This window comes from Rattus rattus, chromosome 9 (assembly GCF_011064425.1).
Source record: "Rattus rattus isolate New Zealand chromosome 9, Rrattus_CSIRO_v1, whole genome shotgun sequence".
NCBI lineage: Eukaryota > Metazoa > Chordata > Mammalia > Rodentia > Muridae > Rattus > Rattus rattus.
The window spans coordinates 56873456-56897277 of NC_046162.1; the positions used below are offsets into that span (position 1 = coordinate 56873456).

At 51.0% G+C, this 23822-nt stretch overlaps 1 protein-coding gene across 1 annotated transcript in view; it reads right to left on the reverse strand.

The window, feature by feature from the left end:
* Window positions 1–9683: 9683 nt before the first annotated feature.
* Arhgap23 (Rho GTPase activating protein 23) overlaps window positions 9684–23822 on the reverse strand; it is a 53937-nt gene continuing 39798 nt past the window's right edge. The window contains 7 exon segments of the mRNA XM_032911803.1: window positions 9684–9980; window positions 9983–10015; window positions 10018–10112; window positions 10114–10724; window positions 18801–18832; window positions 20659–20755; window positions 21573–21614. Coding sequence (XP_032767694.1) covers window positions 9715–9980; window positions 9983–10015; window positions 10018–10112; window positions 10114–10724; window positions 18801–18832; window positions 20659–20755; window positions 21573–21614 — 1176 coding nt within the window. The 3' untranslated portion in view covers window positions 9684–9714.

The following is a 23822-nucleotide window of genomic DNA, read 5'->3' on the forward strand; positions in this document are numbered from 1 at the left end:
TAGTTCCCTAATTTAGCACTTTAAATGCCATTAACTTATTTTGTGGGGGTGGGGTGGGGAAGATGGAAGGGCCTAGAAATATGTTTGGAGGGTGGGAAGGGTCTGCTTTGAGGGATACAGGGAGAAGGGATGGGTGGGTGCAGTAAAGTCTCTGACCCCTAGGGGGAGCAACTTGACCTTCAGCCAGCCTCTATGATTTGAGGGTTTTCAGGGAAGGGGTGAGATGTGACTTGCCTGTAGGGATCTGGTGACCACTCGTCAGGTGTTTGAGGGTCCCCAAGGCAGAAGAGCCAGCTAGTACTCCAGTCTGGATACCTTGCAGGGGTCCTGCACAGGGCAGACTGACTTTTGCGTGGGTCCAGGAGTCAAAGGGAGAGGCTGACTTGATTCTGGCCTGGCCCCCAGCAAGTACAGAGGGGCCAGAGCGAAAAGGATTACGGGGAGGGCTGGAAGGGTGGAGGGGTCCCCTTTGGAGCACAAAGCAGAGTAAGCACAGAGATGTGGTCTTGGGACTAGTCCCACAGTAAGCACAGAGAGGAACCATTGAAGGGACAGAACCCCAAGACCCTGGAGCCCAGCAGGGGAGAGCCAGTGGCAGCTGTTGTTTGGGGAGGGAGGGAAAACTGGGTTGTGTTTCTTTTCTTTGATTTCGTTCGTTTTTATTTCTTTCTCTTTGTTTTATTGGTTTGCTCTTGTTTTCTAGCTTCGAATCATTTTTGTACTAAGGCAAGCAAGCCTTTTTGAAAAATAACAAAAGAAGAAAAAAGATCCCTCCCAGAAAAAAACAACGAAAAAAAACAAAAAACAAAAAACAAAAAACAAAATAAAAAAAACAAAAAAAGCCCTAAAAAATAGAAAAAAAGGACCTCACAATGATGCAATTACTTTTAATTGCAAGTAACTCTTTACATTTAAGTGAAGTGTCTTAACATTTTATATTGTTTTAAAAATATATTTACATATTATATATATAATATACGTAATATAAATATATATAAATATTTAAAAAAGAAAAAAAAAAAAAAAGAAAACCACAGCACACTCTCCCTGGCCGCTGTCTGGCAGGGGAGGGGCTGGGGACAGGCGTATGGCCTGGTGTCTGTAGTCCCCGTGAAGCGGTTTGGTTTGATTCGGCTGTACAGAGACCCCTGGCTTGGGAGGGGAGGGGGGAGGGCCCCTCCACTCCATTTCTCTTTGCTTGCTACTCTTTGCTTGCCCCCACACCCGCTCAGCCCTGTGACCTGAGTCTGCGCCCCTCCGTCATTGTCCTGAGTTGAGTGTCCTTCGTGGAGAGAGGGGGTGCCGGAGGAAGTGACCATCCACGTAGGGGCTGCCCCACGAGCTCAGGCAAGGCCCGTGGGATTTGCGTAGTTCTAGTTCTTCGATTTGGTTCCTGCGCATGTGTGTCCTGGAAGGCATTTGTGTGGGTTTGTGTGCAGCCCGTGTGTGTGCACGCTGGCACAAGCCTACATAACTTGTGTGTGCACATGCATGGATTGTGTGTGCATAGGCCAAACTTAATATTGTATGTGGAAGCCTTGTACATGTATGTGAACATCACCTGCCTGGACATCACAGCATGATTGTGTGAGGAGAGCCTTGGGAGTAAGAACATGTGTAATGTGTGTGTGGACGTGCCTGGCTGTTCTTGTGAGGCCCACATATGGATGGGTACAGATAACGTTAGCTTATGGTTGTGCAGGCAGGTGTGCGAGAGAGCCTCTGTGTGTGTGTGAGTACTCGTGTGCATGTGTGTGCGCGCGTTCCATCATCCCTGCACCACTCGCCCGGCTCCCCTCCCAAGCTCCGCCCCCCCCCGCCTTCTCAAAGCCCACAGCACGTCAATCCCCGCCCCCTGGCCCCCAGGCCCCCAGCTGCATGCGCCTCGCCGCTGTCCATCAGTGTGTGCTTGACAAGAGAAACTGCCACATCGGGGACCCTGTACCTGGTCCCCTCACCCCTGCCCGCTGTGCTGTGTTACTCGCATGGGGGGGTTCTCTCTGCCCCCTTCCACAATATACTGTTTCCCTAGGGGCCTCGGGGCCAAGGCTTTGAGTGAGGTCCCAAGTGGGGTCCCCCAAGGCCAGCCCGGCTCCACACCCACCCGTCCACCCCGTAGGGCCTGTGTTGGTGTAGAAGTGATGGCTTCTGTGGATATTGTGACCTCTGTCAGTGTAACTTGACAATTTTTAAATGGAAAGGGTTGCTGTGTTTTCTGTCTCTTTTTTAATGTCCTTCTTTTCTTCCCTACCTCCCGCTCTCTTCCCTTTCCTTTTGGTTTTTCTAGCCGAGTGTTGGGGCTTTAATAAAACTTGTTTCTTTTTTCTCTCCTGGATCTTCTTCCTGTGGGCTGTGTCTCGTTATTTCACTGGGACATGGAAGGAATTGGGGGGAATGGCAGAAGGGCGGGGACTCACTGAAGCCAGCATGCTCAGTCAGTGGGCATGGCACTGAGAAAGGACAGACAGGACAGGAAGCATGGGGCTAGCATTACCCAAGGCACTTGATTCCTGATGCCATGGGGAAGGACACCGCAAATCTTTTTCTTTTATTTTTTGAGACAGGGTTTCTCTGTGCAGCTCTGGCTGTCCCGGAACTGGCTCTGTAGACCACTTGCCTTGACTCAGAGATCCACTGCCTCTGCCTCCCTGGTGTGGGATTAGAAGCATGTGTTGCTATGTCCAGCTGATCCCATTGGTTCTAAAGAGTCAGCTCCGGACTGGATGTCACAGAAGACCCCATGACCGCCAGTGAGATCCTGGGCATCTTTCTTGTGTCACAAAACCAGAGATCTATAAACAATTTGATTTCAGCTCCACCTGGTCCCAGTGCTAGTTCTTAAAGGTCAGATTACCTGGAGCACTGCCATATTGGGTTTCAGCCTCTGGCCCACTGGGAGGGATGACCCCTGACTCCATCTCAGACTTCTGGAACTAACAGGAACTCACACGAAACACCCAAAATACATGACACGAGCATGAAGTGTACCTGCTACCACAGTATGCAGGCACGGGCCACATGTCCTGCTCGGGGTTTCAAAAATTAAGAATTCTGAAGATCTTGTCACAGTTCCCACACATTCTGTCTCTGAGGCTTCCTATATTCTTGGCAGAGGCCTAGTGTTACCAGATTTTCCAGTCAGTCCTTGGTCACCTCTGTCCCATGGGGTAGCAGGGTCCTGAAGCTACAGACTCCCAGCCATTTTTGGAATCCTTAGCATTGTTCTAAGGGTCACTAGCAAACCTGAGAAGCTGCTCACTGCTGCATGAGTCACCGCCAGCCATCGCCCCTGAGTCAGACTGCAGTCTACCTAGAGGCTATTCCTGTGACTTCTAGAATGTCAACAGGCCCTGTTGTCAGTTTCCAGTTGTATTCCTGGAAAACAAGGAAGCAACTGACCCCTCCTCTTATCCCCTCCCCTGCCATTTTAAAATGAACACATTTAGCCATCACTCTCTTGCCAGAGGTCATGCCAGGCACAGTCCTCATCCTTTCAAGTGACTCTCCTTGCTGCTGTGCCTAGGTAACCCCAGGGCCAACTGTGGCCTGTGACAGAGGAGCCAACCAGGAAACGGGGGTGGGCGTCCACAAACTATGGCTGGCCGAAGGCACTGGAACAAAGAGACAGCTCTTTAACTATGGTGTTGATGGGCAATGTGGACCTGCCCAGGATGACCAGGCCCTAGGGTCCCCAGATTGGGGACTATAAGTATGGGGAATGGGGGCTGGAGAGATGGCTCAGTGGTTAAGAGCACTGACTGCTCTTCCAGAGGTCCTGAGTTCAATTCCCAGCAACCACATGGTGGCTCACAACCATCTGTAATGGGATCTGATGCCCTCTTCTGGCCTGCAGGCATACATGCAGGCAGAAAGCTATATAATGTATACATTAAAAACAAAAACAAAAACAGAAAAAAAACCAAACAAAAACAAAAAACGAACAAACAACAACAACAAAAAAACCCTTAAAAGCCCCTCTTTAAAAAAACAGAAGAGCTGGTGAGATGGCTGCCAGTCGAGTGCCTGTTGTACAAACATAAAGACCAGAGTTTGGATTTCCACCACGCATATAAAACCCAGGCAGTTCAGATCTGTGACCCTACGGTAGGAGGAGAGGGTGTTGGGGACAGGTCCTCAGAGCTCCTGGCCAGCCAGGTTATCCAACAGGTAAACTCCAGGTTCAGTGAGAGACCCTGTCTCAAAAGAGTTAGCAATCAGAGACACGTACCTCCCCCCTCCATATATATTGCACACCCAGAATACAGAATTTTAAAACCTGACCATAAACTTCCCAATAACGGTGAATCCCTGAGTCGGAGGCCAGCCTGGTATACATGGCTGGTTCCAGACTGCCAGGGTTACATAGTGAGACCCTGTCATCATCATCAACAACAAAAAGGGGTGGAGTTGGGAGTGGGAGGTAAGCCTGTGAGCCCAGCACTTGGAATGCAGGAGAAGAACCGTTAGGAATTAAAGGAGATTGTGAATTTGAGGCTAGCCTGGGATACATGAGACTCTGTCTCAAGAGAACAGAGAAATGGCTTGGCAAGTAATGGTAGAACCCACGGGAGAGCACGGACTCCTGCAAGTTGTCCTCTCACCCCACACGTGCTGTGCCCCACCCCAATAAAATCTGTAAATCAATAATGTACCCCCCCAAATGAGTAACATGCCTACAACCTGAGCGTCCGGGGATTGGGAATGTGCGCTAAGGCAGGATGCTCTAGAGCCAGTCTGGTTTATAGGGAGAAACCTTTTCCCAGTAAATGAAAGTCAGACAGGGCTCACGCTTTGTTTGACTTGGTGCAGGGAGCGTCCTTGAGTCAGCCTAGGCTATGCTGTGGGACTCTGTCTTAACAAAACCAACCAACCCAACAAACAAAATATAGCTCTCTGGAGCTAGGCCAAAGGCAGGGCTGGGCTGAAAAGTAGCCTTCCGGTTCTAGGAAAGAAATGAAACCCAAGTAACTCAAGGAGAGACAGTGGCGGGGGTGGGGGATGGGGAGGTGCGATGGGCAGGCTCATGGGCCAAGAACAGGAAATTTCATGTCTTGTAGGAGCTGTGGCAGGGAGGGGAAGGTTCTTACCTTTTTGCATGTTGTATTTAAGTGTCTATGTTTCGGGTGAGGAGAGGAGTGTGTGTATGAGTAAAGGTTTCTGAGGAGGTCAGAAGAGAGTACCGGATCCCCTGGAACAGTGGTTATGAGCTGCCTCATGTGTGTGCGGGGAATTGAACGCTGTCCCTCTGCCGGGGCAATAATGCTCTTTGGTGGGCGAGCGTCCAAGACCTGCCCAGTTGCTGCAGCTCTCATGGCTGTGGGTGACAATCCAGTGTCTCAGGAGAGGAGAATGGAGTAACAGGGACTTGGGAGCGATACCAAATGATGGTCCAGAAGGAAACCTAAGACTCCCTGCGTCCAGTGGGTGCTATGCTGACCACTGGCCACTCACCAACTACTTTAGATGAGCCGGATAACCATGACCTCACCTGTGGCAGAAAAGTGGTGTGTGTGTGTGTGTGTGTGTGTGTGTGTGTGTGTGTGTTGTGTGTGTGTGTGTGTACTCCTCCCCCTCAACACTAATAGCTCCTACAGAAACATTTCTCAGGAAACAGCAAACTTTATGGACAGGAGCACAAAGTCAGAGCGTGAAGCGTGCTTGCCCGCCTTTACGACTTACTCCGGTGTTTCCCGTGCCGTGAAATTCCCATTTAACACCCACAGCGCAGTGGGCTATAGTTTGTTTGTGGATGTGCAGCCAGCACAACATTCTAATTTTAGAATATCTCCGACACCCACAAAAAACTCTGACCCCCCCAACTCTCACCACACATTTCAGCTCCTTCCTCTGTGACACCCCATCCCGAGGGAATTACTCATCTCCTTCCCCTGTGGGGGATCCCCCAAACTTCCCAGGGAAGGAATCACACAGCAGCCTGGGTTCTTTCCTGCCACCGTGTTTGCAGAGGCAGCTGTGCCGAGGCATGCGGGAGAGCCCCGTTCCTTCTCCAGCGGGTGTGAACTACGTAGAGTTGTGATTGTGTGTCCGTGCAGCTTCGGGTGGATAGCACATGGGTGTCCAGGTAGCAAGCGTATGTCTGGTGACAGCCGTGTGTGCCACAGGGTGTGTGGAAGTCAGAGAACAACTTTAGGGACTAAGTGCCTTCCTCGGACCTCTATGTGGGTTCTGAGGGTCGGATTGAGAGTGTCTTCCGGCCCAGCGACACCGTCCTGAAGGAGCACCTCTGGGTTCTGTTCCCACCAGGTCCCTAAGAAGGTTCTAGTTTCTTTCTCCACATCAACTTTCGGTCGTCTATATCCATATTGGTGTCTTTATTTTTTGAGTTGAGGTCTTTTTTTTTTAAAGATACGTTTATTTTATTCATGTAAGTACACTGCAGCTGTCTTCAGACACACCAGAAGAGGGCATCAGTTCCCATTACAGATGGTTGTGAGCCACCATGTGGTTGCTGGGAATTGAACTCAGGACCTCTGGAAGAGCAGTCAGTGCTCTAACCACTGAGCCATCTCTCCAGCCCTTGAGTCGAGGTCTTATATATGCGAGGCTGACCTCAAACTCTCTGTGTAACAGAAGCTGATGCTGAACTTCTCATCCCCCTGCCTTTACCTCCCAATAGTTGAGATGACAGGTGTGTACCACCCAACCCAGCTTAGGTGGTCCTGGGAATTGAGCCCCATATCTCCAGCCTCTGAACTATCTAGCTTGGTTTTTTATGATTTTTTTTTTTTCGGAGCTGAGGATCGAACCCAGGGCCTTGCGCTTGCCTAAGCGCTCTATCACTGAGCTAAATCCCCAACCCCTAGCTTGGTTTTTTAAAATGTATCCTTTTATCTTACCTGCATTAGTGTTTTGTCTGCATCCACAGCTTTGTGAGGCTGTTGGATCTCCTGGAACTGTACTTACAGACATTTATGAGCTGCCATGTGGGTGCTGGGAATCGAACCCCAGGACCTCTGGAAGAGCTGCCAGTGCTCTTAGCCACTGAGCCACCTCTCCAGCCCACATGGTTTCTTTATTCTAAGCTTCCATTTTAAAAATGTATTCTGTTTATTGCTGTGACCAAATACCTGACAGAAACAACTTAGTAAATAAAAGGTTTATTTTGGGTCACAATTTCAAGGGAGTTTTAGTCCATCATGCTGGAGGACACAGTGACAGTGCAGCTGGATGAAGACACAGAGACCTTGCTGGAATCAGGGCAGTAGGACCTCCAAAGGCTTCTGGTGACCTTCTTCCGCAGGCAGGCCCCACCCACTTCAAAACAGTGCTAAAGTGAGTTGGGGACCAAGAGCTCAACATCTGAGCCAGCGGGAGACCGGGAGACCGTTCAGATTCAAACCATAAACCAGGCATGGTGGCACGCATCCGAAATCTCCAGCACTCGGGAGGCTGAGGCAGGAGAACTATAAATTGAGGCCAGCCTGATCTACACACTGAGTTGCAGCCCAGCCAGGGCTACATAGTGAGACCCTGACTAAAACAAAATAAAAACAAACTCAAAGGTTTGCTCCAGTGTAATCCATCCCCTCCCTCGTGTGGTGAGTGTGATTCAAATCACGCTTTATGGACAACAGTTTCGCAATTATTGCCTTGTGCAGTGAGCTGTCTTTTAAAGAGAAACAAGAAAAATACAATGTTCCTCTATTCCCCACTTCCACCATATTTATTCTCTTGTTTGTATGGGTTCAAGTTACCATCTAGTGTGTTTCCCTCAGCTCAAAGGCCCTTCCTGCCTGCAAAGAAATGTTTTCTCATCTAGAAGTATCTTCGTTTGACCTTCTCATCTTTAGAGTCTCTTGCTGACTGCAGAAGGTCACCCTGTGAGGAGGGAGGCCCACCCTAACCCTGTAGCTTCCCCCAGGATCTACCACGTAACAGGGTGACCTTGATAAGCCACATCCTGCCTCAGGACCTCAGCTTTCTCACCCCAGAAAGGACACAGTGACACCGAGCTGAGTGTTGGAGGAGTGGTTTAGGGTAACGCCCTAGACTTGGGTTCTGAGCTTACACAAGGGTAGGGGGCTGCTTCAGAGCCATAACACACGCTTGAGAAAACGGGCCAGCCTCACACTTAACAGTGCTGCTAGGCCCAAGGTGCCTGTGGAGACAGCTGGCCAAGTTGCTTGCCTGTGGGTCAGTGCCTGAGGCCACTCTGAAGGCTTGAGAAAGGAGGAGCCTTCCACAGTTGGCCCGCAGGTGTTGCCCGCAGATGCCTGCTGCTGATGTAGGGACCGGGGGAGTGGGGACAGCACACCAGTCATCCTGTGTCATCCTGTGTGCCTTTCTCCTTTCAGACCAGTCTCCCAGAACACAAAAAGCCACCAGAGAGAAGTGATCCCCTCCATCCTGCCACTCCACCAGGCTCCCCTGCCTGCTGGGACACGTACCTCAGATGTCTCCCTCCCAGTGCTACTGTTTCTCTCCCCATTCAAACAAGTGAGACTCTGGTTCATGCCTGAGGACGGCCATTTATTTCCAAGACATAGACTGTACTTTTACGACAGGGCTTTCAGAAGCAGGGATCTTAGTTATAGCCTAGAGAGGTGTCAAGAACGCAGTGGAGGAACCATGCAGACGTGGGGGCTTTATCCAACACTGTTACAACACTTTTTAAAATGAGCAAAACAGCTTTAAAAATCCTTATAAATTCTGTATATGTTACACATTAGAGACAATATTTACAGTGAAAGGGAGGGGAGAGACTTTACAGCAAATCTTTGCATAAACCAGAAAGATGGACAGACCTGGGCAGTAGGGCAGGTCACCCCACTGGGGCTCCCCTGGAATGAGTGAGGGCAGAGGGGCGACTAGTGCTTTAGGTTTATTTACACTGTGGGGAAAGAGGAGCTGGGTCCCACCCACCCTGCTGGAACAGCCTGGCTGAGACCCTATCCATCAGTGCCGGACAGACTTCTTCCCGATTGAAGGTGAGAGCCCGAATGCTAAACGGGCAGGAAGCAGGGTGAACAAGGAGACACCAGCTGCAGGGGGTCCTAGACACTCCAAAAAAAAAATGGAAGCAGGCAGGTCCACAGGTCAAAGAGCTTAGGGGGTGACTTAGAGGATGTGAGGAACGACTCGGGTAGTAGTGGGGTTCAGTCCTGCCTCTGTGGAAGTGGCCTTAACCCACCCTCTGCCCTGACAAGCTTGGGGCTAAGGTTTCTGTGTGCACCAAAGGCAGGGTCCTGGCTTGGGGTCTGTCGGAAAAGAAGGGATTGGGGTAGAAATTGCTACTGGAAACAAACATCTTTGCACTGTGACTACAAACACACACACTCACACACACACACAAGCCCCCTCTCCATGGACACCCAACCGCTCCCCAGACATTCATCCTCCCCCTCTCCTTTGCCAGGAACTAATGGGGTTGGTGGGGCAGAGGATAGACCCAAAACCCAGCCTGTATCTCTCCTTCTGTATGAAACCTGGGTAGTTCACCCACACTGCATGAGTCACCAAGAGTCCCTAGGTGGACTCACAGAAAAGGGCCACTCGGTTCTTTATCCAAGGGACATAACTCCCCGTAACCCCTCCCCTCTCCTAAGGACTCCCACTTGGGTCCAGCTCGGACTTCTCCTATGCCCGCCCACGGCACCAGCACCGCCCTTCACACCCCGCCCCCAACCTTCCGCAGCACTGGAGGCAGCTGAGTGGGGCACGGAGACTCCTGCAGCCCCGGGACCGGAGAGGGTGTCACAGACACTGGTGGAGGCGGGCGGCAGCTGAGCGGCGTGCGGGCAGACCCTGCAGGGCCCCTAGGTCCCCCGATGGCAGTGATGCGGCGGAAGAGGCCCGTGCCTTGGTGGACTCCAGGCTGCTGAGGCCAGAGTCCTTATTGTCGCTGTGCGGTCGCACGCCAGAGGACTCTGGAGGTCCCCCTCCGCCCAGCTCCTTCCACTCGTTGAAGTTGAGGTCGGTTAGTGGGCTCTGTACCACCACCGTGTGGCGGCGCCAGCTGCCCGACGCCGCCGCTGTCTCGGCGACAGTGGGCGCCCAGCCGAACGGCCAGCATGTCGCCGGCGGTGCCACGCAGCCGCAGCCGCAGGGCTTCCACGCAGCGTCGCGAGCCGAGTACCGGAGCGGCGCCGGGGCCTCAGCGACTCCTGGCTGCTGGATGACGCCGAGCCCAGCGGCTCTGGACCGCGGGGACCCGCCCGGGCCGTACCCGTGCCCGGACCCTCGGCATCCGCGCGACTGCGAGACAGGCGACGGCGCGCCAGAGTGTCGCATGGCATAAGATGGTGTGAGCTGAAGGACGGCCGGCGCGCCAGGCGCCCCCCGGGGCCAGCGCCACCCTCCGTGTCCGTCTCCACGTGGCTCAGCTCACTGCGTTCGTCGTCCGCCTCGTCGCCCGCGCCTGCGCGCCGCCCGCCGGTGCCCGAGCACACGCTACGGTCCATGGTGGACAGGGTGGAGTAGCCCGAGACGATGGAGCGCGTGTCCGCCGCAGGCCGCTCGTCCGGTGCTGTCGAGGGGCTGAGGCGACCGGGAGCTTCCTCGGCTGCGGGTCCTGGCAGCTGCCCCTCGGGTGGCTCCTGAGTCCCCACCGCAGCCTTGTGCGCCTCCTGCTCGGAGTCATCGTCGGTGCTGCTACCCAGGCCCCGCGCCTCCCGCCGCTTCTTCCGTTTGCGGTTGACCGCAGAGATGAAGGAGATCGCCAGCATCTCCCGGGCATAAGGCTCTTTCTTGGGGACCCACGAACCCTGCGCAAGGAGGACACAGCGAGGGTAAGGAGGGCCTTACACATTCCTACTCCTCACCCCAAACCTGACATCCAATCACCACGTCCAAAACCTGCACCAGCATGTTTCCCTCTCTGTGCCACAGCACGCTCCTGTTTGACCTGGGAGCTGGGTAGGGTCTTCTCCGGCTACTTCCAGATACATTTCTTAGACTTACTGGTGACAGTTCCAGACAATGTGTCCGGTATAGGATCTCTGGTTGTAAATACTGTTGGTTCAAGCATCCACCGTTCCCACTCTCCACTCGCTCCACGTGAGAAGCCTTTCTCTCCAGGACACCACCCTGGTCACTTCCTCCTCCTCACCTAGTCCCCAGGCCTAGATCAGTTCGATGGCTGACCTGGCTGCCTTGAATGGCTGGTGAGCCTGGTCGATCCCCTGGTCTGGTTGGTGGCCACTCCTTTCAAGCCCCTGCTGCGCTCACTGGTCTGACTTGCACCATTCCTCACTGGGAAGCAGTGATTTTGGCCCCCTGGCCATCCCTTCGTGGGTTTGGATCTGCTTCCCGTCTCATTTCAGCCTTTCAGCATCCTGGGACGTTCCAAGGACTTTGTTCTTAACTACTTCTCTTCTATCCCCAAATGCTGCCATTTTAGGCCTCCTTGTCACAACTCTTCCCTGAGCTCCAGACTCCTTTCCCACTCTGATTCCACCTTTATCCTCTCTCTGTACCATTTCTACCCACGGAGAGGACATCGTTCCACCTACCCTGCCCCAAACGTCCTCCATCCACTGCCTCTACCCTTGCCCCACCAGTCCTTCCCACTGTAGAAGCGTCCTTCAAAAGCAGGGCTCTGTTTCCATGCAGCTTTGTTCAAGACTGGATGATCCCACCCTTATCAGACACCAGTGCAGCCCTTCACACCCTAGCATCAACCCCAGACCCTACTTGAACCCAGTGGGCCCTCTAGTGACTGCCCCACCAAGCCTTCCTTTGAGGCCATTTTCACTTTGATATGACTGGCAGCCCTACTGTCTCCTGGATCCTGTGTGCTGGGTCCTCGATCAAACTACTCTCCTCCCGTCACAGCGGCCTCGAGTGCAAAGAGGTCCATGGCCTTGCCCAGGGAGTATGGGGCTGGGGTGGGCACAGGAATGGAGGACTAGAAGCAAGGGTGTAAGCAGCAAGGAGCTATTTGCAGGTCTCTGAGCCATAGAGACCTTAGGACAAAGCTCCCGGTCACTGAATTGGGTTCTGGGTGAGGTTATCAGGGACCCTTGCTCTGGGATCCTGCAGCCCTCCTTTTGTTCAGAGAACACATCTGAAAGCAGCCAGACATCAGGCCATGTGCCGAGGGGTGGGCTTATGGGGAACCTGGCCAGTGTTGAGCCATGGAGGTAAACGATGAAGGTGTTCAACCCATCAGTACTCAGCTGGTCTCACTCCATGCTACGGACGGAGCTGTGTCCCCACCATAGCCAGACACTGAAGCTCCAACCCCTGGCTGTGATGGTATTTGGAGAGAGCGCTTTGGGAGACAACTAGGTTTTGATGATGAGTGTGAGGCCCTAGTGATTAATCTCTCTTCCCCTCTTTCCTCTGGGACACAGTGAGGAGGCAGCTATCAGAAAACAATAACCATAAAATAAAAAGCCAAAACAAAACCAGGAAGGAAGCCTTCATCAGAAGCTAACTTGCTAACACTGTGAACTTGGACTTCTAGCCCCTAAAGCTTTAGGAAGTATCACTGGTCTTTTTGTTAGTGTTGGTGGTGCTGGCGGTGACGGTTGGTTGGTTGGTTTTGGTTTTCAAGATAGGACCTCTCTGTGTAGCCCTGGCAGTCCTGGAACTTAACTATGTAGACCACGCTGGCCTTGAACTCCAAGATCTGGAGTGCTAGGGTTAAAGGTATGTGCCACCACCGCCACCGGCAAGTATCCATTGTTTAAGTCACCCAGGAGAGCTGTCTTGTTTCTGCAGTTGAAGCCCTGCACCCTGGCCATCGGCATGCCAGTCATCAATCAGCACCCGCCATCAATCAGCACCCCGCCATCAATCAGCACCCGCCATCTATCAGCACCCCGCCATCAATCAGCACCCCGCCATCAATCAGCACCCCGCCATCTATCAGTACCCCGCCATCAATCAGCACCCCCCGCCATCAATCAGCACCCTGGCCATCAATCAGCACCCCGCCATCAATCAGCACCCCGCCATCAGTCAGTACCCGCCATCAATCAGCACCCCGCCATCAATCAGTACCCGCCATCAATCAGCACCCCGCCATCAACTCTACTCTTTACTTCACAGATGGTGGCTTACAGCAGATGCTGGAACACAAGCAGTAGCTGTGAGACCCACGTACAATACACAAGTTCTTCCTGTTTTCTTTTTGCGATTTACTTTTCTTTTTTGTGTATGGGTGTTTATCTGCATGTATGTCTCTGAATGCAGTGTCCACAGACACCAGAAGACGGCTCTGGATCCCCAGACTGAAGTTACAGTTGGCTGTGAACTGCCATGTGGGTGCTGGGAATCAAGCTGGGCTCTTTCGCAAAGCAGCCAGTGCTCTTAACCACCGAGTCACCTCTCCAGCCCAGCCCAGGCCCAGCTGGATTCCTTAGCTGCGCATGCTCAGAAAGAGCACCTTTGTCAGTGGTGTCTGCTGATGTGGTTGGGTATTTTAAGCACCTCAGTGGCAATAGGAAGCATCACTGAGCACTGAAGTGCTGCTGTTGCAAACAGGGCAACTGCCAGTCACCGCCTCCACAGAAAGGCTGAACTACAGGTCTGGGGGACTTGGGCTCAGGGCTTGTATATAGTTCCTTCTGGAACAAGGCTATATAGCTGTCCTCAGAGTACACACACACACACACACACACACACACACACACACACACACACACACACTTCATCTGAACACATGTCTGTACACCAGAAGAGGGCACCGAATCCCATTGGATATGGTTGTGAGCCACCGTGTAGGTGCTGGGAATTGAACTCAGGTCCTTTGGAAGAGCAGTCAGTACCCTTAATTTCTGAGCCATCTCTCTAGTCTCCCACCCTGTTTTCTGAAGGGGTCTGTGACTGAGAGAGTGTATAATCACTCTCTTTCCAGTGATTACGATTTCCATGTCGCCAAGCCAGACAGTTCTCCCTTGGAGGTTACTTCTGAGCTTTGGACAGGCCCAGGGGATAAGAAACCTGTGGTGAAATGGGATGAGGCCATGCTGAGTCGGATAGCCCAGTTGGAGATCAGGGGACCTCAGGCTGGGTACTCGGGCTGTATGGAGAGCTGAGGTGGAGGGGCCATCGGAGAAACAAAAAGGAACCCTTCCCTCCAAACAAGGACATCTTGGTGTTAAACTATTATGCTTTAGTCAGGAGCCTGTGCCGCGTGCCAGCCCACACTCCAAAAAGGAACAGCCTAAATAAACCAACCCACAAAACCCAACCAAACAGAAAACTGCTCTCACAGGGGGGACATGGCAGTGTCCAACTGTAATTCATGGTGTGGATCCCGCGTGGGTCCCATCAGAAGCCTCTGAAACCCCTGGCTGCATGCGGGAAGGAAGGAGAAAGAAAAGCAGGCTGCCCTGTGCTCTTGCCATGCATATCTGTTGCTGGCGGTGACCCCAAGTAGGCTGTGGGAACACAGCTGACAGTTCCCGAGCTGGCAGTGTCCTCAGCACTATGCTGATGTGGTCCCCAACCCTTGGAATGCAGAGCGGCTGGGGTCCAGGCCTTGGTGCCTGACTGGGACCCTGCAGACTCAGGTGCTCTGTAGGTCCTACTACAATGATACTACTGTAGCAGACAGGACCTGCTCTACACAGCTCGGAGTCTGTCTCCGTGACAGCTGTTCCTGCTAACCTGGTGGCCCGGTTTGTGCCTCAGGCTCTCAAGTACTTAACTAGCTGTTTAGCTAGCCCATACTGAGGCTGCCCCCATGTCCCCAAATGCTCCAGCCCTGACAGCAGAGGATCAGAACACGATCTCCACGGCATTCACCAAGGGAAGAGGACACCTGCAGATGCCCACCCCTTGTGACCAAGAACATCCCAAACTTCTAGTTACTTGAACTCTGAGCATTGACTTCCCTAGCTATGTAGTGAGCATGGTTAGAGAATGCAGAAGTTGGCGGCTGGAGAGATGGCTCAGTGGTTAACAGCACTGACTGCTCTTCCAGAGGTCCTGAGTTCAATTCCCAGCAACCACATGGTGGCTCACAACCATCTGTAATGGGATCTGATGCCCTCTTCTGGTGCGTCTGGAGACAGTGACAGTGTACAGTGACAGTGTACTCATATAAATATAGAAAAAAAAAACCCGCAGAGGTCCAGTAAAGATGGCATGAAGAGGGTGTGGGTGGGTGACTGTGACTGTGAACTCACACATTTGTGACCGGGTGGCTCACTAGAGTCTTGGGGATGTGCAAGTTAAGCGTACACTTTCTGGAAAGCACACTGTATGTTCAAAGCCCTGTGGCTAAGCAGATGCCTCCAGAGAAGCCACCAAGCTAACACAGGGATTAAGGAGGCCCGGAATCTGGGGAGGCTGGAATCCCACAGCCAGGAGGCCTCAAGGAGGTGTCATGTCGACTGCAGACAGTTGTGGCCATAGGGGAGGATTTCTGTCTAGGACACTGGTTCCCAATCTTCCTAATGGTGTAACCCTTTAACACATTCCCTCAATTGTGACCCCCAACCATAAAATTATTTTCACTGCTACGTCATAACTGTAATTTTGCTATGCTTATGAACTGTAACATAAACTTTGATTGCAACCCCTGTGGAAGGGTTGTCTGACCCACCCCAAGGGGTTCTGACCCACAGGTTGAGAAGTGCTGGTCTAGAGGTTCTTACAGAGGACAGTACTGTTGAGCACAAAGCTCAGTGGTCTTCTGAGGCCTCCTGCAGCCCACCTCAGACTAACGCAGTGGAGGCTCCCACTGCCCACCAGCAATGCCCAGAGGCTGACCATCTGTTTCCTCCTTTTTGTTGCTACCCCTGGAGGCCTCTTCCCCCCTTTGGGGTTCAGCCCCTCATCTTCTCACACCAGCCTCCCTCTACCCACAGGGCTTTGCATTTTTGCTCTGAACACCTCTCAGCTAGGCTTCTCATGTCTGTGCACGCAGACATCTGGTTTGTGAACCCCACCCAGCTTCTGCCTCCCTAAGGTTCCAGCCAGTATTGTTTGCTCATTAGTACAATACTGGAATCCATTCCAAGATAAACCCTATGTAGATGGGGAGTCCACTTGCTAAGCTTTGTTTTAGTTCTCTCTCTCTCTCTCTCTCTCTCTCTCTCTCTCTCTGTGTGTGTGTGTGTGTGTGTGTGTGTGTGTCCTAAAGAGACCAGAAGAGGGTGTTAGATTCCGGGACCCAAATTTACTAGCCATTGTGAACCAACCAAAGTGGTTGCTGTCAACTGAACTCAGGTCCTCTAGAAGAGCAGTCAGTACTCTTAACCACTGAGCCGTCTCTTTAGACCCTCAGCTCCTGCTTGCTTCTTCAGTTCAACACATGAAGCCATGTAGGGGAGGTTCAGATGAGATCTGTATGGCATGAGTCAGTGAATACAGCTGTGTCCGGAGACACTGGAAGCTGTAGGTATGGGGGTGGCAGGTGTCACATGCAGAGATGGGAAGCAGTCCCACCTCTTCCACTCCACTAGAGATTCTGGAGAATTGGTAGTAAATTGTTTTTAAGATTTGTTTTTATTTTATGTGTACATGTGAGTGCATGCATGTATGTTCAACATGAGAACAGTGGCCAAGGAGGGCATCAGATCTTTCGGAACTGGAGCTACAGGCAGCTGTGAGCTGCCATGAGGGTGCTGGGAGCCAAATCCAGGTCCTCTGCAAATGCTTTTAAAGTTTCAGACCAACCCCCCCCCCCCCGCCCCTTTCTCTTATCCCTGTGGTAGTATTTCTATGCAAGCAAAATAACTTTTTTTAGATTTTTTTTTTAGTGCATACATGTGCATGTGCGTTCACATGCATTCATGAATGCATGCAGGGCCCACAGACCAGAAAAGGGTGCCAGATCCCCTGGAACTGAAGCTACAGGTGGTTCTGAGCCATCAATCAAAAGTGCTAAGAACTGAACTCTGGTCCTCTTCAATTGTGATTTAATCATTGTGTGAACTTAGATAAACTTGTTGGTATTAACCTATCACACACATAAGGCTATATGGGCCACTTTCATATATGTGGCCCACTATTGTGAAATAGGAGACTATTTTTAAATATTCTATTGCAGTGGTTTGAATATGGCCCCCATCCACTCTTGTAGATTTGAATGCTGAGTCATCAGGGAGTGGCACTGAAAGGATTGGAAGGATGAAGAGGTGTGGCCTTGTTGAAGGAAGTGTGTCATGGGGCCTTGGTTCAAATCCCCTGCCAAGCCCGGAGTCTGTCTGTCTCTGTCTGTCTGTCTCTGTCTCTCTCTCTGCCTCTGAATCGGGATGTAATTCTCCAGTGTCTGCGTGTGTGCCACCATGCTTCCTGCCATGATGATAATGGACTGAACCTCTGAAACTGTAAGCCAGGCCCGATTAAATGCTTTTTCTTATAATAGTTGTTTTGGTCATGGTGTATCCTCATAGAAATAGAACAGACTAAGATAATATTTTATAACTAAGATACTATAAAATTGGATAAATTATTTAAAATTAGAAAAATAAGCCAGGTGTGGTGGCATACATCTATAATCCCAGTACCCAAGAAAAAAGTAGGAAGATCACAAATTTGGACTCCATAGAGAGACCCTGCCTCATAAGCAAGCAAGCAAACAAACATAACAAGGGAATAAAGAATTACTTGGCAGGTAAAGGAATTTACCACCAAGCCTGAGACCTAAGTTCAATTCCCATGATTCACATTGTAGAAAACAAGAACACACATATACACAATAAATACGTATAATTTAAAAAATAAACAAACAGAAAACCCAAAACATTTTCCCCTAGAGATAGTCGGTAGAATTTACCAGTGAACCCATCTCGCCCTGGCATCTTCCCTGTTGAAAGTTTTTACACACAAATTAAATTTTTTTAATAGATATAGGACTATTTAGGCTAATTGTTATGCAAATTTTGGTAATTTAAATCCTAAGAATAGGTCTATGTCTTTTAAGTTACTGGGATTTTAGGCACAGAGTTGCTTATGGTATTATTCTCTGAGTATCTGTGTGGTCTGTACGGATGTCCTGTGTTGGTGTCTGTATGGTCTGTACTGATGTCCTGTGTTGGTGTCTGTATGGTCTGTACTGATGTCCTTTATTAGTGTCTGTGTGGTCTGTACTGATGTCCTATGTTAGTGTCTGTGTGGTCTGTACTGATGACCTGTGTTCCTGTCTATGTGGTCTGTAGATGTACTGTGTCATTTAGCAATGGTAATTTGTGCCATCTGTTTTTCTTCTGTCAGTCTGGTTAGAAGTTTATCAATTTTATTGATTTTTTTCCCAAAGAAACAGCTTGTAATTTCATTGATTTTTCTTAATTGTTTTCAGTTTCATTGATTTCTCAGTCATCTTTATTGTTTTCTTTTCTTTTGGTAAGCCCTCCCAGACAACTTTTTGTTTTTTTTGTTGTTTTGTTTTGTTTTTGTGTTTGTTTAGAGAGAGGATCTTGCTATGACGCCCTGGCTAACCTGGAACAAAGTATGCAGCCCAGGCTGCCTCTAGCTCCCAAGTGTTGGAATTACAGGCTTGAGCCACCATTCTCAGCTCTCCTAGGGACCTTAAAACATATTTATCACAGCAGACATATTGCTGTTGTTTTCACTTTACAGATATGGAAGCTGCAATTCAGAAAGAATTACCCAACATCGTAAAACTAAGTAGCGAAGCCAGGACTCAAACTCAGGACTTTCTGCAACAAGAACTGTTCTCAGGCCCACTGCCCCTCAGCTACCAAACCCCAAGACCACCCTCTCTACATCAGATGCCTCTCCACACCACCATGGTTAGATTCTCCCTCCCTCAGACACCCATCCCCGCAGGACCCTCAACCCACCCCCCTCCCAGTGCAACTTCCGTCCTCTTGACCATAATCTGCAGTGAACTGCCTTGTGCAGGCAGCCCTGGCACTAACCTTGGACTTGGCTGAACTGCAGGTGGTGGAATCTGCTGGCAAAAGAAAGAAAATGGAAGTTAGACCAGGAAAGATCAAAGGTTCAAAGATGAAGGCGTTTGTTCTCCCCAGGCCCTAGGAGGGCCACTGTCTAGCCTGGCATTTTCTATGGGTTACTCCCATCAGAAGATGTTGTTAGCTACCATTTCTTATAGAGGCAGGAAGTGACATCAGGCTGTGGGCCACTGAGTCTTCACTTGCCCAGGGTTAAGGACAAAGGGGGTTTTTCTCTGGGTCTGGCTCCTCCTCTCCCCTCCCCCTCCTGCCTCCTATGACTCTGAAGCACTGGAGAGAAAATGCCAGTATCAGATGCAGTCCACAGAAACCACAATGGAGCAGCACAGCACATCACAGATACTCTGAAGTAATGGAGTCACACAGTGCAGAAATAGGTGCCCCACCCCATCCCATGAGAAGGGAAAGGCACACTAAATGATCAAGGGACAAAGCAAAGATGAGGTGGGTGAAACACGGGTACAGTGGGCTGGTGACAGAGCCGACATCAACCTGCCCTTAAGGGGCAAGGCCCCCTTTTAAACCCAGTCAAACCATCACACCCAAGGGACTAGAGTGCCACTCCTTAATATCTCCAGAATGGAGAAGGAACCATATGAGGCCTGGCAGTGCCCTCTCCAAGGCAGGAGAGGGAGCCCGTTGGTTCAAACCTGGGATACAGAGCTGGTGCAGTTAATCCACACTCTCTGGCAGGCAGGTTAGAGGCCCCTCCCCAGCCCCCTCCCTGCAAATGGTGAGCAGAGCAAGAATGGCTGACCACACTCGACACACACGGGACAGGCGGCAGCAGGTGATTAGAAGAGGCAGGGGGCTCCTCTTTGCTACCCCACCCACAGCGTGTATCTCAGAACTAAGGATGCTGTGGGGCCCTTTCTCTGGGACGATAATTGGACAGGCTAGCAGGCAGTGATGTGAGATGAGCTAGTGGCCAGGGCCAAGAAGAAAGGGTCTGTCTACTCCCTGGCCTCCGAGCACAGAAGCCATCTTCCTCTGGCACAGGACGTCCAGGATGTGTGTCCAGAACCCGAACTGAGGCAGGGGTTGTCCTTTGAAAATGACTTCTAGGATGGTTGTCAGTATAACCTGTCCTTGCAGAGGCTAAGTCCACACTCAGGTTTCCCTCATCTTGGTCACCCTGAAGTGCCTCCGGTCACGGGGGAGGACACAGAGCTCAGGGCTATCTGTTGGCAGGGCAGGGGCCTCTGACTTCCTCTGAGAGGAGGCAGGGTAGGGTTAGAGGTCAGCTGTGGACCAGCACTGCCAACTGCTGTATCAGGCTGGGGTTCCCTGCTGCTGAGGACGTGTGCACCACTCACGCCTGCCCAGCCTTCTTATAATCACCGGCTGCTGTTAGTGACCGAGGCCGCGACACCGCACTATACCCTTTAAATCTCCAACAGGTCCGCTGGAGGAGGAGGGCAGGAGAAGCAGGGGAAAGGGAGGACGGAGGAGGAGGAGGAGATCACGGGGAGAGAGGAAGGAGGGACAGGGTACAAGGAGAGAAGGAAGAGAAATTAAAAAGTGGAATGTGCCCAGAAGTACGCCGCCAGCTGTGAAGATCAAGGGCTCAGGAGAGAGACCAGTGAAGAGGCCAAGCACATAGCCCTGCCCGGCCCTGGGCGAGCTGACAAACATCTGGGTTTTCCCAGAGAGGGAGAAAGCCTTCTATGGGCCGTCTTGGGGTGCTACCAGGCCAGACTCCGGCAGGGAGAGGCAGGGAAGCTAAACATCTGGCCAGGCATCTGGGCCCCTCAGAAAGGCAGAGCCCACCCCCTCTCCCCACCTCACAGGTTCCTTTACTCACCTGAGCCTGGATCACTGGGGGGCACTGTCCTGCCAATGTTGGGCAGGAGGTACTCGATGTTGGGCACCGATTGTGGCTCCTTGTCATCAACAGGGGTCTGCAACCAGAAGGAGGAGTCAGGCGGCAGCCTCCAGATCGTTAGCCCTCGGGCTTCTCAGGCTGATGATAGGGTTCGCGTCTCTTCTATGAGTGGGGCTCCCTCAGTGGGAACGCCCGGGACCAGGTCTGACAGACCTCCCACAGCACTGTGTCCTGTCGCCCCGAAACGCTCCCCCAGCTGAGAACAGGGACTGTTCTACATGCTGAATCCTGCCTTTTCTTGGAGTTTGACCTGTATTGTCCCCATCGGATTGTTGCTCCTGAAGGGAAGGCAGGGCTGTGTCTCCTCCATCAGACTGTAGGTGCCTTGGGCCAAGAATCTTCCCTTGCTTGATTTTTTTTTTATAGATTTTATGTTTGTTAACTTTTTATGTCTGGGTATTTGACTACATGTATGTATATATGTGCATCAGATGCCCCGGCATTGTGGTATAGACTGCCATGAGCTGCTATATGGGTCCTGGGACTCAAACCTGGGTCCTCTGGAAGAGCAGCAAGTATTCTTAACCACTGAGTCACCTCTCCAACCTCAGCATTCAATATATGTAATTATCTGTGTCTGAGGGTGTTTTGTGCCCTTGAGTGTAGTGCCCAGAGAGGCCAGAGGGGGCGGGGCCTGGAAAGGGCTGGGACTGGAGGTGGTTGTGAGAACTGTGGGTGCTAGGAACCACATTCACGTTCTCTGAAGGAACAGTAGGTGTTCTTAACCTCTAAGCCATCTCTCCTCCACCACACCCGTTTGAATCTTGCTGTAAGTCCTCCCCCAGGACAAGAGTCATCTCAGATCAGACCCCGCCCACCCTCTCCTCACTTACTCTCTCTCCTTTGTCCTCGTCATCACTGAAGAACCAGTCAGACTGCAGAGGAGACAAAAGACAGGATGAAGTTGACATGGGGAGTTAAGAGAAGATGTAGGTTTCTTAACCTTCAGGCCAAAGGACCCACAGTCCCAAAGGTGACTCCTCCTTCAGATAAGTCCTAAAAGAGGAGGCTCAGACAGCTCCATGAGCTATGAGAAACCCTTACAGGGAGGCAAAGTAGGACCACAAGTGGGAAGAAACCAATCAGTGCTAGGGAGAGCCCATCACAAGCAGGCTACTGGTCCTAGGTGCCTCACCATGGTGTATGTCTCCTAGCCAGCCAGAAAGCCTAGTCGGCAGCGCCCTCTAGTGGATACTAGGTGCACTGATCCTGTTGGGGAGCCAGATCACAGCTGGAGCTGAGGGTGCAGGGCCTCATCATCCCAAGGTCCCTGGCTCCCCACTGACATCCGGGGTGTCACACTCTATCCAGTGAAAGGAAATACCTGGAAACAAATGTTAGCTTCCCTCAGGGTCAGACAGGCAAGACCTTTTCCATAAATGCCAAGTACACTTAACATAGTGGTTTGTGCTTGTAGGGAGCCTGGGGCTAGAGAATTTATTTGAGTTCAAGGGCAGCCCAGGCTACCCTGTGAATTCCAGTCCAGCCTGGCTACAGAATATCTTGTCAATTAGAATGAGTTAAAATACAAAGTGAACCCCGAGGCTCCGGAATCCAGAGGTTTGTACTGCTCACAAATAACTCAACAGCATGGATTAAAAATATCGTTTCCTATCTGTGCCACTTTGAAACCAGAAGACTTATATCCTGCTAAACTCTCATTTAAATTTCAGGATAGGGGTTGGGGATTTAGCTTAGTGGTAGAGCGCCTGCCTGGAAGCAAGGCCCCTTTAGCTCCGAAAAAAAAAAAAAAAAAAAAAAAAGAACCTAAATTTCAGGATAAACCCAGGCATTCTGGTGCATATCTACAATCCCAGCGCTAGGGAGGCGGAAGCAGGAGGCATGTCAGTTTGAGGCCAGTCTACTCAGGCCAACTGGGGCTACATGAGACCTTGTCTCAAAAAAAAAAAAAAGAAAAGAAAAGAAAAGGAAAATAATTTGTAGCATATATGCTGTCATTTTTCTTTTTTGAGACAAGGTATCCTGTAGCCCAGACTAACCTTGAACTTTTGGTCCTTTTGTTTCCAGCTCCCAAGTGCTGGGGTTATAGGTGTGAACTTCCACATCTGGGCCTGAGATATCTTAAAAATATTGTAAGGACAACTGGCAGCTGGGGCAGTGGCTGACAAAGTGTCTGTGGCATAGGAATGAAGACCCCAGCACCTGTGTCAAAAGGCAGGACCGCATGATGACACCAGCTTTTAACTCTGGCACTGGAGAGCCGAGACGGTGCCTCTGAGGGCTGGCTGACCAGCCAGTCTAGCTGACTCTGAGCTCTGGGTTCACTGAGAGACCTTGTGAATAACGATGCGGAGAGTGATAGATGCTGGATGTCTGTCAACCTCTGCTCTCCAGATGTGCAAACATGGAAAAGAGGATCAGCGCACACAGATAACAGTTCACAGACTTGCAGGAGACTACAGAAATACTGCAGCTGACTGAACAGATAAAAATTGAGCAGGTGCTATAGAGATGGCTTAGAGGTTACGAGCACTGGAGGCTCTTCCAGAAAAGCCAGGTTTGATTCCCAGCACCCACATGACAGCTCACAATCAGCTGTAACTCCAATTACAGAGAATCTGGTGCCTTCTGGCCTCTGTAGGCACTGCACACACATGGTCAATGGACGCTCGTGCAGGTAAACACATAAAATGTTTATACACATATGCAGAAATGTTGATTCTTTAGGAACTCATTAGACAAATCTGAACTAGTCAACATACTCGGGGCTTGGCCCTCAACCTTTGAGAAGATCATTCTTCTAGAACATGCACGAATCATTCAAAAGCCAAATCTCCAGTGGCTCCTTGGCTGCGCAGGCCAAGTCATCGTCTCACGGTGGAGTAAAATGAGAACGGGTGATGATTTTCTAAGAACTAACGCCCCTTCCAGAGTTCACACATGGAGAAACATGTTACTACACAGAACTACATCACAGTAATAGCATTGCACATGAAACCCACGGAGAAACCCTAGCTGTCCATGCGTCAGTCTGAATGGCATTTAGGTGTAGTCAGGTAAGAAAAGGTTTCTCTACAGAAGATGTTACGAGTGGGTGAAGACAGACCAAAGGATAGAAAAAC